The 14,437-nt window shown below is 43.6% G+C and overlaps 1 protein-coding gene across 1 annotated transcript in view; it reads left to right on the top strand.

The window, feature by feature from the left end:
- Nucleotides 1–8,387, top strand: part of LMBR1 (limb development membrane protein 1) — a 1,668,467-nt gene extending 1,660,080 nt beyond the window's left edge. The window contains exon 17 of the mRNA XM_044065580.1: nt 6,701–8,387. Coding sequence (XP_043921515.1) covers nt 6,701–6,786 — 86 coding nt within the window. The 3' untranslated portion in view covers nt 6,787–8,387. The remainder of the gene's footprint in view (nt 1–6,700) is intronic.
- Nucleotides 8,388–14,437: the final 6,050 nt, after the last annotated feature.

Raw genomic sequence — 14,437 nt, 5'->3', positions numbered from 1 at the left:
AATGCTAGTGAACAAACTCGTAGTACCTGTGAATAATTGGACTTTGCAAAATAAACTTTCGGGCGCTTTAACACTCTTGAAAAATGCTGAAGTCATTGTACCTTTGAATAATTGGACTTTGCAAAATAAACTTTCGGGCGCTGTAACACTCTTGAAAAATGCTGAAGTCATTTGTCATCATTTTGCTAAAATCATTCATCATCATTTTAAGAAACATCTCAAACAACATTACGATGCGAGTGATATAAACTCTTGGGCACTGTAATACTCTTGTAGTATTGTTTTGCAATAAATCATCTCTTATCAGTGTAAGTAACATCAAATAACTGCACAATGTGAATAAACTGAACCATTCTTGCCCAAAACTCAGTAACATTTCGAAGTTGTTACACTTTGCGAATAACTGTATACAGCACACTGAAATGTCCCCAAAATGGCAGTATCTTGCTAGCCAACTCTTTACAGTCCAAGAAACACTGTAATGATGGCACTTTACGAATATACACACCCAGCACAAGAAACTTTTCAAAATGGCTATTCTTTGACTATTTCACAAAATAGTTGCACTTCACACACAATAAACTCTTTAAAATACATGAACAGTAATAAGCACACACTGTGAGCACTTTTACACACCTTGAGATACTTAGAATAACTTTAATTATGCCCTCAATACAATATGAAGTTGTAGTTATGCCAAAACATAGCCTTTTGCCAAAACACATGCAGTCGCCTTGCTTTATTTTTGCTTAATGTGCCCCTTTTGCCCTTATTATTTTCATTTAGCTCATTTAAGCCCTTTTCATGCCCAATGTACTTTTCTTGTGCACGTTTCACTCTAAACATCCCCAGTTTTTCTTTAAAGATGCTCGTTTTATGTTAACATGCTTGTTTTGCTTTACTGTTAATTGTTTCATTGAATACCTTTATTTTAAACATTTCTTTTTTAGCCGACAAACCTTTTGTGCCTTCCCCTTGCTCAGTAATGCAGTTTCTGCCCTTGTAATGCGCCATTTTGTCTCTTTTATCCAATAAACAGTTCATGCTACTTTTCATTACCTTTGATTCTTTTCTGGCTCTTTTTGTGCTTGTTTCTCTTAGTTTTACCTTCACTGTCATCTCTGCACCTCATGGCTCTGGATCTTATTCGCCTTGATCCCGGTTCTGACACCATGTCACTTTCCTAGTTTGGACACAGTAGAAGAGTCTTTGTGGGTTTTCTTCAATCAGCTTTCTTTTATACAAACACATTACTATAGACGTTTACTGACTTTAACTTATGTAACTGTATACAAACTAAGAACTGTGATCAGGCATGCACTCACTCTGGCTGCTCTTACAAAATGCCACTAGGGGTTGCACGTGTCTGGAATTTATATGTGTACGCACAGCTTTGACATGCTTCTTAAAGATACAGCACACACCACTTTCATTTTGATCTACAGACAGGAAGATGTGAAGTTTGCATAAGGCTCAGATCAAGGTGGGGCTTTTACAGTGTCCATCATATCTTGGATCCGTGAGAGCCCCGTGAACCATTATTACAACTTCTCTTCTGATCCAACAACCCAGTTCAGAACCCCTTTGAGAGAGATGTCGTCAGAGCTGAGAATGGACCTTTTCTCGACTCTGGCAATGTCCCAGACTGGCTCAGCTTTGATGCTTTCAGAGCAGAGTGAGTCCTGGACCCATGGCATCGGCGCCGGCTCAATGGGGGTGGTCTCAGCTTCGACCTGGTAGAATCTGACTTCCCCATGAGGATTTGGCTCTTGACAGTTCAGGTCAGGTGTTGTCTGGGTGCTGTGAATCTGGGATGGTGTCTTCATTTTCTCCTCTCATTTTGGCTCTGAGGAGGGAAAGAGAAGGATTCCGAAGTTTGTCAGCTTTCCAGGTGTCAGAGAGGGCATTCTCTAGACCTAGAAATGCATCACCCCCCACCCCGGAAGTTATGCAGTCCTCATCTGGTCTAACCCTTGATCCCAGTCATTCTCTCCACAGTCAGCCCATCCAGGAGGTCCTCCAACCCTCCTGTTTGCAAGGGGTCCCTTCTTCTTCCAAGTCTTCTCCTGAGAATCTCACGGAGGAGGTGCATTGGAAGTGGATGTACAAGAGGAAGCATGTAGACTCCCCTTTGGAGGCTATGACCGAGGACAGTGATTTCAATGACGGAATACAATCCCGCCCGATCTCCACCCAATGACATCTCCTTCAGAAATATCCTAGAGACCTGAAGTGAATGGATGGATGGTCTGCACAGCCTCCTCCTGTGAAATCAGTGTTTCTGGATGTGTTCAGCACGGACCCATCTACAGCTGACTAGCTAATTGATCTGGTTTCCCGCTGAGCTTGGAAGGAACCAGACACCATAGAGCCTGTCCCTATGTGCGCCAAGTTCCTGAGCACTCCATTAGATTGTCCTTATTGGAGTAAAGATATTCCAGCTAACAGAACAGAGCTGCTGTGTCCACCCCCCCCCCCCAAACAAAGAGTTTCAGGCATTGGACAGTCATGGGAAGCATGTCTACACCTTAGCTACTTTTCCACTGAGAGCACTAAACTATTTGGCACACTTCACGTGTCTTCAAAGGGATTTGGCCAAGGAACTCACCAATTCTCTGTCAGAGTACTTGTCGGAGGAGAACCTCAACAAGTTTTCTCCCCAACTGTTGACTCACTTCCTTGTCTAATTCACTGATGAGGTTGATTTACAGTACTGTGGAAGGTACCTCTCCAATGGCTGGATCAGGCATAGCCCTCAGGAGAAATGCCTGGTTGAAGATTTGCAGGTTTATGAAACCCTTTAAGATGTCTTTTACTAATGCCTCCTTCAATGGTTCTTCCTTGTTCAAACCATCGGTTAGGAATCCCTTACCTGCAGTGAAGAAGAGGGAAAGACCCTGCCTGCTGTAGGGATCAAGTTTTCTTCCCCTCAGAGGCCCTCTTTGAGAAACCAATGCAGTAGAAAGAAAGTGTGGTTCAGAAAGCCTCAGGGTTCTTTCCTGGATTCTCATGAAGACTCCTCATCCAGAGGCAGAGGACAAGGATTTAACGGGAGATGCCACCCTAGGGGCAGAGGGGTCCACAAAATCAGGGCTTTAGAGAACCTTTTTCTGACAAGCCCTATCAGCACTCTTGAAGTGCTGCCCAACTGTCCTACTCTGGAGGCAGTCGGAGGCAGACTTTCATTGCACCTAGATGCCTGGGCAAAACTAACAAATGACTTCTGGGTAATAAACATAATTTCCAGAGGTTTTACATTCCCTTTTTCCTTCCTCCTACACTCCCCCCGAAAGAAACCTCCCCAGTGTTCCATCAAGTCAGAAGGAGTACACCATACAAGAAGTTCAAAAAACATCTAGAGAACAGAGTCATCCAAAACATCCCAACTGAACAACAAGGATGTGGAACTTATTTTTGCTTCTTTCTGGTGCCAAAAACAACAGGGGACCTGCAGCCTATATTGGACCCGTATGTCAAGAAGTCAAAGTTTTGCATGGTGATGGTTAAATCCATTCTGCCATTACTATGCAAGGATGATTGGATGTGCTCAGTAGATCTGCAGGATGCATACTATCACATAAAAATCGACAGATGCTCCAGAAGACACTTGTGCTTCCAGCTGGGAGCCAATCATTACCAGTTCAGAGCACTGCCCTTTGGACTCGCCGCAGCCCCCTGGGTGTTTACCAAATGTATGTCGGTAGTGGCAGCACATCTGAGACTACAAGGATTCCAGGTGTTTCCATACTTAGGCAATTGGCTCCTAACTGCATTATCGAGGCATCAACTGGTTCAAGCAACACAGGACATATTACACACCTTCAGTCAGCTGGGGATTACAATAAATTTGGCGAAGTCAAAACTGCTGCCTGTGCAGCCGATACAGTTCTTAGGAACACAGCTGAACACAATCACTCATACGCCTGCACCCTCAGCAAGAGTTGTCCTAAGAGCTCCAAGTTCCATGTTGGCTGCCATACTTCTGGTACCATTGGCAAAATTCTCTATGCAAGTGCTTTAATGGACCCTAGCAATCCAATGGTCCATCCTGTATCACTTGTTAACTGTCCCAATCAAACTGACTCCAGTCTACAGATGTCATCTCCAGTGGTGGATGCTATTGGGTGATCTTTATCTTGACAGACCTTTTTCCTTTCCCCCCCTCCAGTGGCCACATTGACCACAGATACTTCCTTGTTGAAGTGGGGGGGCATTACCAATGAAGATTGGTCCAAGACATGTGGTCCCCAACAGAGAACAAATTGCACATCAGTATTCTAGAGATGAGAGTAGTCCTTCTGACATTGCAAACTTTCCAAGACTGCCTACCTCTGGGAAAGAAAGCAATTCATACAGACATGTCATTAGTCTGGTATATTAACAAACAGGGGGGAACCCTTTCATACCTGATATGCAGAGAGGCCATGAGAGTGTCAGAATGGATGAGCTCTTCAAACTGCTTCTTATTACAATGCACATTTCTGGGGAGACCAACATTCTAGCAGACAGACATACTCAGCCGATCTATCTTGAGTCCACACAAGGGGTCCATAAATCACTCCTCAAATGGGTCCAACCTTGCTGTGACATTGTTCCATCTCCCCTGAACACCAAATGCAGCAAGTACTTCGCTCTGATCTACCCAAACGAGGAGTCACCCAGGGGTGCTCTAGTACATGATTGGCCTCCAGGTCTCCTGTACGCCTGTCCTCCAATCCCATTGATTGGGAACGTTGTACAGAAAGCCAGCAGGTTAAAGATAACTCTAATCCTCATTGCTCCTTTCTGGCCTTGTCAGGTATGGTTCCTCCTTCTGTGGTCTCACGCCAAATATTCACCATGGATCCTGGATCCCGGATCCCAGACAGGATCTGATTTCTCACCCGTCAGAACACCAGCTCCCCAATCTCAGATCACTAAGATTAAACACTTGGTTTCTCCACCTCCAGTGATTCTAAGAAAGTCCAGGCTGGCCTCCCTAGTCCAGGAAATCATACTTGCTTCTCAAAAACCTTCTACTAAAAATGGAAAAGATTTTCAGTGTGGACACTGAACCAGAACGTTCACCCTTTTTCAGCTCCCGTCTCAGCCATTCTGCTCTTCCTGAGTTCTCTTTTTCAAGATGGAGCCAGTTTTTCTACGATTAATTCACAATTGGCAGTGACTGCTAATTTCCACGTCGCTGATGATTCACATGCACTAACTTTCATCTTCGTATCCAAATTACCCAAGGCCTTTATGAAAGGAATCTTTCTTTTCAGGCCCCTAGTTAAAGATCCTTCCCCTCGTTGGGATCTGACCCCGGTCCTTCAAGGTCTCACACAGAAACTCTTTGAACTGGCTGGTTCCTGCATATAAAATTCCTATCCTGAAAAAACATTTTTCTTGTGGCTATTACTTCGGCCAAAAGGGTATCGGAGCTACAGGCCTTATCATCTAAACAAACATGTATTACCTTTTTTCAAAGACAGAGGTTCTCTGAGCACTAATCTTTCTTTTATGCCTAAAGTGGCCACAGTGGTGAGCATAAACCCGTCTGTTCATCTTCCAGTCTTTTTCCCTAACCATTCCAACAAGGGTGGATATATGCATCACCTACTTGATGTAAATAGACAGTTGCATTTCTGTTTGCACAGAACAATGTAACAAGAAATCTGAACAACTATTCTTATCCTTTTCACCCAACTGGCTAGGCCAAGCAGTGTCAAAAGTAATTCTAGCTAAATGGATCACTAATTGCATTTCCACCATTTATTCCTTAAAAGGCCTACAATTGCCTCGTCCACTGAAAGCCCATTCTACCAGGTCGATGTTCACTTCTTCGGCCTTTTCAGCTAGAACCTTTATTGATGAAATTCATGCTTTGACGACCTGGTCAAAATTACATACATTTATCGCATTATAAATTGGATATAGTCTCCATAGACAGAGCATCCTTTGGCTCCTACAGTGCTCCAGCATGTTCTTCCATAGGGGCCACCCAGGAAATCAAGTATCTGGGGACTCTGATGCAGTAGTGAAGCAGAATGAAATAAACAACATCAGATCTAGGAGTTATGTACTTACCTTAGCTTGGCATCAGTGTTGTCCAGTTTCATTCTTCCTCACATCCCACCTGACCTTCCCCCTTCCAGGAAGTCTAGAGGTATCTAGAGGAGTAAGAGCTCCATAGATTCCTAATTTCAGCTCCAGATTAGGGTAATGCCATTGTGTTTATAATTGATGTTCTATACCGTTTTCCTTTTCTGAGGCAATAAACTCGATTTGAGGAGTTGGAGGAGATGCAGGTCATTATGAGAATGGGAGGACCTCAAAACTTGAATCATCAGTCTTTTGGAATGGCAGGATCGGATCCAATATCAGATCCTATGACCCAGTGGTGAGGAAGAATGAAATTGGACAATACAGATGCCAAGTTATGGTAAGTACATAACTCCTAATTTTCTGCATAGGGTGACCCACACTGAACTTCCATGGTAATGTTTTCATCTGCATAGAGCAAGTGGCAATTCTGGCATTTAAGTCAGTAATTTTTGGTTAATTAATTTATTATGTTTCTAACTGAAAACATTTTATTTATTTCATTTTATTTTTAGTTTACAATTCAGTGGTTATAAATGTTTCAAGAATCAGATTATTACATTTTACATTTTTTGAACATGATTGCATTGATATTAAGCATCTTTTTAATGTTTTACAGGTTTAGACAAGCTTCAGCTCTCACACAGCTCAAGGGACCCAGAAAAGGCAAAACATCCAGCCAATGGGCATCAGAAGTCACTGTGATACTACTGGAACATGCAGTACAAAGACTGAAAATCTCATTTTTATAACATTCTGTACTGTCTTCACAGAGCAGCTGCACCTTAATTTTATTGACCAGTATTTGCAGCTCTAAGATTATGACAAGCTGGTCAACATGCTTCTGTTGGAAACTAAAAGCAGCTACTTCTGAGGCAGTCAGGAAGGAGTGCTTTTGAGGGTTAGAAGGATTTGTGTGAAATATAGTCACATTTCTGTAATTTGTTTGGCAAGCACTCATTGTCTGTCAGCTAGCAAAAAAATTGCAAAATCCTGCACCTGTTATTTTGCAAAAAAGAAAAGCCCAACACTGAGGGTTTGAAGTTTTAGTGCAATTCACCATCATTCTGTCACTAAACATGTCTTCCTTTTGAAAGCCTTTGAATGCAATATGAAGTTGTACTTCTTTGGCGTTTGAAGTTCTAAGATAACTGCAGGTAGTACAATGTGTAATGAGAAGCATATGGGAGGCTGATCATAGTGATGTTTTTATCCACTTAAAATGCCTACTTTGCATATTGTGCGTCACTGCAGTCGCAGTATGATGTTTCCATTCCACTTATTTTATATTGGTATGATAGGCCTGTTCTAGAGACAAAGACAGCTATGAATTCCCCCTAAGGAAAAAGAAAAGTGCAGTTAAAAGCTCCAAGTATCCCGAGTCCATCAGGGCACTTGTGGTAAAACTACAGAATCGCCTAGCTAAGATCTTGATTCAGACAAGAAAAGAATCATGAGGTGAGTAGGCATTTTTGAGCCATTTGATGTATTGTACATTCCTTGAAAGGCATTTGCCTGTAGCTTTATTAAAAATGTGTGGTTTGTAGGTATTAAAAGACATGCCCATCTTTGTTTTGAGTATATGTATAAAGATTAGGCTTGATACAAAGTGAAGGTTCATCAAAACATGGGCATCAAAGGTAAACGTTGCTAAAAAGCTAACCTGGCATAGTATGATAGTGTTTTTTTATCTGATTGTATGCTTGATGGCACAGATGAGGCCTACAAATCAGTAAGTTATGCAGCAGGATTAGTTGGCTTATTAGTACACACAATTCAAAACTGCTTTCAAACATGTTCGGGCTCTATGATGTCAGCATCAAGACCAGTGGTATTATGATGATGTATGTTCTCTGTAGAATGTCTGGCTACTCTTTTACCCATCTTCACAATGGCTAATTTATGATTTTACAGTTCATCATAATATGTGTTGCTCAGTGTATTACAGGGATAAACTTTCTCTGTAGGCACACAAGAACATTTTGAAAAGCAGTTTAACAGATGTGGCACATATGCCTAGTAAATGTGTTGAAAAAGCACATCATAGAAATATACAGATTTCTGTGAACAATTGCACTGTATGTGTCCTATAAATGTTTTTCCTGTGAAAAGCCAACTATGTAGCTTCCATGTAGTTATCCACTGTTTTGTAATTACAAATCTGTTTCTCAACTGTATGTTTTTTTCATTTTAGTTTACACATTTGTCAGACTGTCTGTGATGTACAGCAAAGTTTACAGTACTTTCTGTCTCCTGATCATTGGAGATGTATTGTTTGAATTAAATAAGTGCTGCCTGAGCCTTAACTGTTGATTGTCCTGTTTTTTTCACTGCTCTTTATCATTACAGTTTAAGTATAACAGTTATTACCTATTGTGGTGTACTTTGTTTAATTTTTTTTTCAGTTTTATTTTGTTTATTTTTTGTTAACAGGGTAAGCCCACTTGATTCATATCTGTCTTCAGGAGTGATCTGATGGCACTTTTTGGCTAAATGAGTTGTACAGTTTGCTAGTAGAAATTGATAGATTCAAACCCTGGACTACAGGATGAAGCTCATTAGTAGCAAATAGCTAAAGGCCTCTCAGCTAAACTACCAGAAGTTTAATATATGGTACAATGGATAACCTGACTGACTGTACATCAGTAGTATCATTAGATACTTACTCTTATCCAAAAGAATCAGGTGTAAGACTTTCTTACTAGTAACTGTCTGCATCTTCATTACATTAACATTCACAACAGACATTTCTACACATAAAGTGAAGAAAATGTTTTGACTGATGGTGTGTGGCAATTACTGAGGTGATATGAAGTTAGTGAGCTGTTGTTTACAATAGTAAATAAATAATGACTCAGAAATCATTAATTAAACTTGGTTGTGACATTCTGGAGCTGGTTATTTTGGAAGACTTGTGGAGTCTAGTAAGTACATTTAGAGAACGGGCAAACTGTACATCAGCACCCTGATTGGAGAACGAACAATGTTCTTCCTGTTTCATTGTTGCAGTCATCACATTTGGGTTATCCCTGCCAGGGTAGCCCTCAGTCGGCCCAAATACCAGAGGCTTAGTATTTCTGCGTCGGTTGCTGTTGCTTCAGGACTAACGTCAGATCGTCAGTATAAAGCAAGGCAACTGACGCCATTACATCAGTCTTTCTTGCTGTGGAGCCCGAAGCAGAAGCAGTTCGCACGAGTGCCGGTCAGCCGCTACCTGAGTTTTCATTTTCCGAATTGAAGTTAAAGTCTTTTAAACCTAAGTACCCCATTGGGAATCCTTTTTTCTTGCTCTAACTGATGTCAGAAAAAGTTATCGTCTCGCCTGTGGAAAGCAAATACCACACCGAGAATTTCATTCTTAGTGCATCACTTGCTTAGGCTCAGACCACAATGTTCCCCACTGTCACTTTTGTGCTTTGTTCAATGCCAGAACTATACGTCGTCAGGCCCTTATTGTAGCTAGATATTTTCGCTCTCAGTCCTCGATTTCCGATATGGCTTCAGTAAGCCATCCGACAGCAGAACTTCCAAAAAAAAGTCAGGATAAAGACAGAGACCGCACAGGTCCAAGCCTATAGACGATGCTTCCATTAAGCTAGTCATCAGTTCAGTGGTCTTCAGTGAGGTGCTTTCACAGCCACTGATGCCCGCTTCTGTGGATTCGCAGGCTGCTACCAAGACCCTTTGGGAGTCTGGTATGCCGCACAACTCTTCATCAATTAAGGATCCTGTGGTTGTCTCTACTTTGGATGGGTACGGAGCCGCTGAGCAGGCACCAGCTTCTGAGGAAGTACTTTGCATTACCAATTCTCGACACAAACCGACAACTTCTTTTGCTTCTACTGTTCTTTCGAAAACTACTGAGTTTCTAAGGCCCAGGGTATAAACCACACCCAAGAAACCGATGACCCCATCTCAGGCACCTGCTTCCTTGCCTCAGTCTCAAATGCGTAAATGGCAGAAGACCTTATAATGTTGATCAGGGGAAGCCAAGCTACCCCTTCCAAAAGAAAGAGATTTTTCCCAGTAGTCTTATGTGAACAGGAGTCCGATGACTCTGATGCCTCTGAATATGAAGACATGCAACCCCTTTCTGCTTATGAGGATTCTGATGCAGAGGAATCCATTCCTTCAGCCTCTCCACCCGAGGATTTTTCCATGGGGAAACCCTTTATACTTTAAGGGAGCATTTCTAATGGGAATGTCAGGACTACCCTCAGTCTAAAAAGAGACTCATGGAATTTTTAGATCTTCCACAGCACAGACCCTTGGCCATTCCTCCTGCCCTGGATGTTGTGGATAATGTTTTCATGGAATCTAGTTTAACTCCTGACACCTTCCCCTCCCACTCCCATGAAACCTGACGGGTATTACAGAGTCCCTGACTCTCACAAATTTCTTTTCAAAAATTCTACTGCTGACCCTGAGGTTATCTCCCAAGGGCCTAAAGGATTTAAAGCAGCTTCTGCTAAGAATCCCACCTCCTTAGATAGGGATTCCCGAGCATTAGACAGATGGGATAAAAAAGTATACACCTCTGCTACTCTTGCTATTAGAGCACTAAATTTTCAGTTCCGTATGCTAAAATTTCAGCAGCATACCATGGAACTCCTCAAACAAAAAATATAAACTTTTCCTGCTTGTACAGAAAATAAAAAGCTGCAAGACTTAATGTACTCTGCAAGTCAAGTAACTAAGCACTCCTTACACTGTTGTTTTGATGCACTAGAAACATCTTACAGGGCAACGGTCACCAGTTCTGTCCTTAGAAGGCATGCTTGGCTTAAGGAACAGCCCTTGCCAGACCATGTCAGTCTAATCTATTGGATGCACCCTTGCACAAAGACAACTTATCTGGCACCAAGGCAGAAGAGGTCTTAAAAAAGATGGAAGAAAAAGCTAAATCTATGCAGACAGTTAAGGATTTCCTGCAGGTCCAGCCAACCAGGTTCAGTAGGCATTGCCCCTCCAAGCAGTGGTCCATTCCTGCCACCCCAGGTCAGTTCAGCCCAGACCCAGGGAAGCAGATCCCCCAGACAACAGCCACAGGGAATGCAGAGATCTAAGCAATGGAGTACCTCCACTTCTTAACCAGGGAGTGCAAAGCCACCTCCACATGGTAAGAAATCACAATGACTCTCCACTTCCACCCCCTCCCTCTGACCACCTGCACTTGCCCCTGGGAAAAACTCTCCTTCCACACAAGCACCTTGGGCCAGCATTACCAATGACTGCTGGGTCCTCAACATAGTGTCCCAGGGATAAAATTTTCTTTCCACACACTACCAACCCCAAAAAGTGTTCCCAGATCTACCTCCAAACCAGTGGGCAGAGGCCAAAAAGCAAGTCCTTTCCCTGCTCTCCATGAGGGCAATAGAGCATTTTCCTGCAGAACAGATAGGCCAAGGTTTCTACTCCAGGCTCTTCCTGGTACCCGGAAAAGAGGGCACCTGGCGCCCCATCCTTGATTTATCCATTCTAAACACCTTCCTGTTGATACCAAAATTCAAAATGCCCACCCTCCAGCAACTGCTACCTATGCTCTCTAAGGATGCTTGGCTAGCCACCATAGACCAAAAAGAGGCCAACCTACACATCCCAATCAGGGAGTCATGCAGGAAATATCTATGTTTCAGGGCAGGATCTCTGCAGTTCCTGTTCTCTATGCTTCCCTTTGGCTTTTCTACTGCTCCCAGAGTTTTCACAAAATGACTGGCCCCCACCATTGCTTTTTGCAGGCAAAGAAATATTCAGATTTACCCATACTTAGATGACTGCCCAATTCAGGCAGACAGGAAAAACTGCTGAAACACCTGGCCTTTGTAAAGGACCTAATGGCCTCCCAACAGTACACTATCAATGAAAAGACGTCCATACTAGTACCCACCCAAAAAATTATTTTCTGGGGAGCAAGCCTGGACACTGCATCTCAGACGGCATTCCTTACACAAGAAAAGCAAACTTACCTGACAGCCTATTTCTCTCATCTAGCCACCAGACCCCAGTTATCCGCAAGGAAAATCCTGCAAGCTCTGGGGTTCATGGCTTCTTGCATTCTACTCATTCCATATGCCAGACTGCATATGAAGAAACTTCATTACTGCCTAAAAAGCCTTTGGTGTCAACACTCTCAGGACCTGGAAACTCTTATACCAATGATACCGTGTCTAAGGAAAGATTTCATTTGGTGGGCAGCAGCATGCCACCACAACAAGGGACTACCCTTCACACCAGCTCACGCCGCCCAGACCCTCACCACAGATGCATCAGACTATGCCTGGGGTGCACACCTGAATGGCAGGTGCATACAGGGTCAATGGAGCCCACATCAAACACATCTGCACATAAACCAAAAAGAAATGTTAGCTGTCCAGCACGCATTGACAGCTTTCAGACTCCTTCTCTTCCTGGGGGCTCTACTGATCAAAACAGACAACACCACGGTGATGTGGTATATTAACAAAGAGCGAGGGACTCACTCCTACCCTCTCTGCAGGCTCGCCATGACCATTTGGCAAACAGCCTCATCCATGCAACTACACCTGTTAGCACAATTTCTGCCAGGCTCTCTAAACTCTCTGGCAGACAACTTAAGAATAAATCTTCTGGACCCACATGAGTGGCAGCTAAACCAAAGAACCTTCACCCTTATAACTCAGAAATGGGGCATCCCAAAGGTCGACCTGTTTGCTTCCCACTCGAGTCATCAGCTCAGCAAGTTCTGCACCAGGGAGTCTCACTGCAGGGCCTGGAAAGTGGATGCTCTATCCTTCCAGTGGGTCAACCTCTCGGTCTATGCATTTCCCCCACTACCTCTCATTACCAGGGTACTGCTCAAAATAAGGGAGCAAAACCCCAGGACAATCCTGATTGCCCCAGACTGGCCACACCAGCACTGGTACCCACTGCTGTGCAGCCTGTCCCCTCTGCCACCATGGCATCTCCCTCAGATTCCAACACTCCTGACCCAGAAGGAAGGAGAATTCATGCATCCCCAATTGCAGACCCTCAATTTGGCAGCCTGGCTTATTCCCTGAGCAGTGTACAAGCTGCCAATCTCAGTAAACAAGTTCTAGATGTTATACATGAGGCCAGATGCCCTAGCACTAGAAAGTCTTATGCTGACAAATGGAAAAGGTTCTGCACCTGGATCCAGGCTAAGGGAGCCGATACGGCACAGCTCTCCCTACCTCAAAGCCTGGATTACCTAGCTGACCTACGTGTAGTGTAGTGGACTCTCCTTCTCCTCTATTAAAGTTCATGCCTCTGCTATCTCTGGTCATTTCAGCACTGAGCAACTTCTTTTCTCACACCCTGTCATCAAACAGTTCCTAAGAGGGGCTAGCAACTTGAGGCCACCCAGAAGAGCACCTACCCCAGCTTGGGACCTAAACTTTGTGTTGGAGAAACTTACCCTGCCCCCCCTTTGAACCAGCAGCTTCAGCAGAGTTAAAGTTTCTCTCATGGAAGACAGCCTTACTTCTGGCCATCATTCCAGCAAGAAGAGTATCCGAGCTACAAGCAGTAATGGCTGTAGAGCCCTTCATCATTTTCCATGCTGACAGGGTCTTCCTCAGGACAAACCCATCCTTCATGCCAAAAGTGGTGTCCATTGTGGCTCTCAACCAATCCATTCATTTGCCAACCTTTTTCCCTAACCCCCAAAATAAGGGGGAAAGAATACTACACTCTCTAGATGAGCACAGACAGCTCAGATTTTGTCTAGACAAAACTTAATCATTCATAAAGACTGATCAGTTGTTAAGTCAGCTTTGCTTTGCTGCAGGAGCAGAGGGCAAAGCCATATTCAAACAAACCATTTCCAAATGGATAGCGCACTGCATCCATTTCTGCTACAAGCAACACGGGTAACCGCTCCCTAAGTGGGTCAGGACTAACTCTACCAGAGCAACATCCACCTCTACAGCTTTCCTCAGAGGAGTCCCCACCAGGGACATCCTGGAGGCTGCAACATGGGCATCTGTTCATACCTTCACCAAGCATTACCACCTGCCTATCTTCTCTAAATCCAGGAAAGGCTTTGCCACTGCAGTCTTGCAGGGCATCCTAGCCAGCCCCCAATCTTCTTGACTGCCTCCACCCTTTTCCTCAGCTTTGGGAATCAACCCAAATGTGATGACTGCAACAGTGAAACACAAAGAACATAGTACAGTTATGTGCACTTACCATAAATGTAGATGTTCGAGTGTATTCACTGTTGCAGTCCTGGTTTCCCTCCATCCCCCTTTTCTCTCTCTGTCTCTTATTGCAAGGAACTTTTTGGTATTTACCTTCTACTGGTGGGGTTCTTCCACCATATCCTGGCTCCCACTTGGGGGCTCCTGACAGGGCTAGA

This window comes from Protopterus annectens, chromosome 3.part0, assembly GCF_019279795.1.
Source record: "Protopterus annectens isolate FY-2018-M chromosome 3.part0, PAN1.0, whole genome shotgun sequence".
NCBI classification, from domain to species: domain Eukaryota; kingdom Metazoa; phylum Chordata; order Ceratodontiformes; family Protopteridae; genus Protopterus; species Protopterus annectens.
The sequence above is the reverse complement of the archived record's forward strand: the minus strand, read 5'-3'. Positions and strand labels throughout refer to the sequence as shown.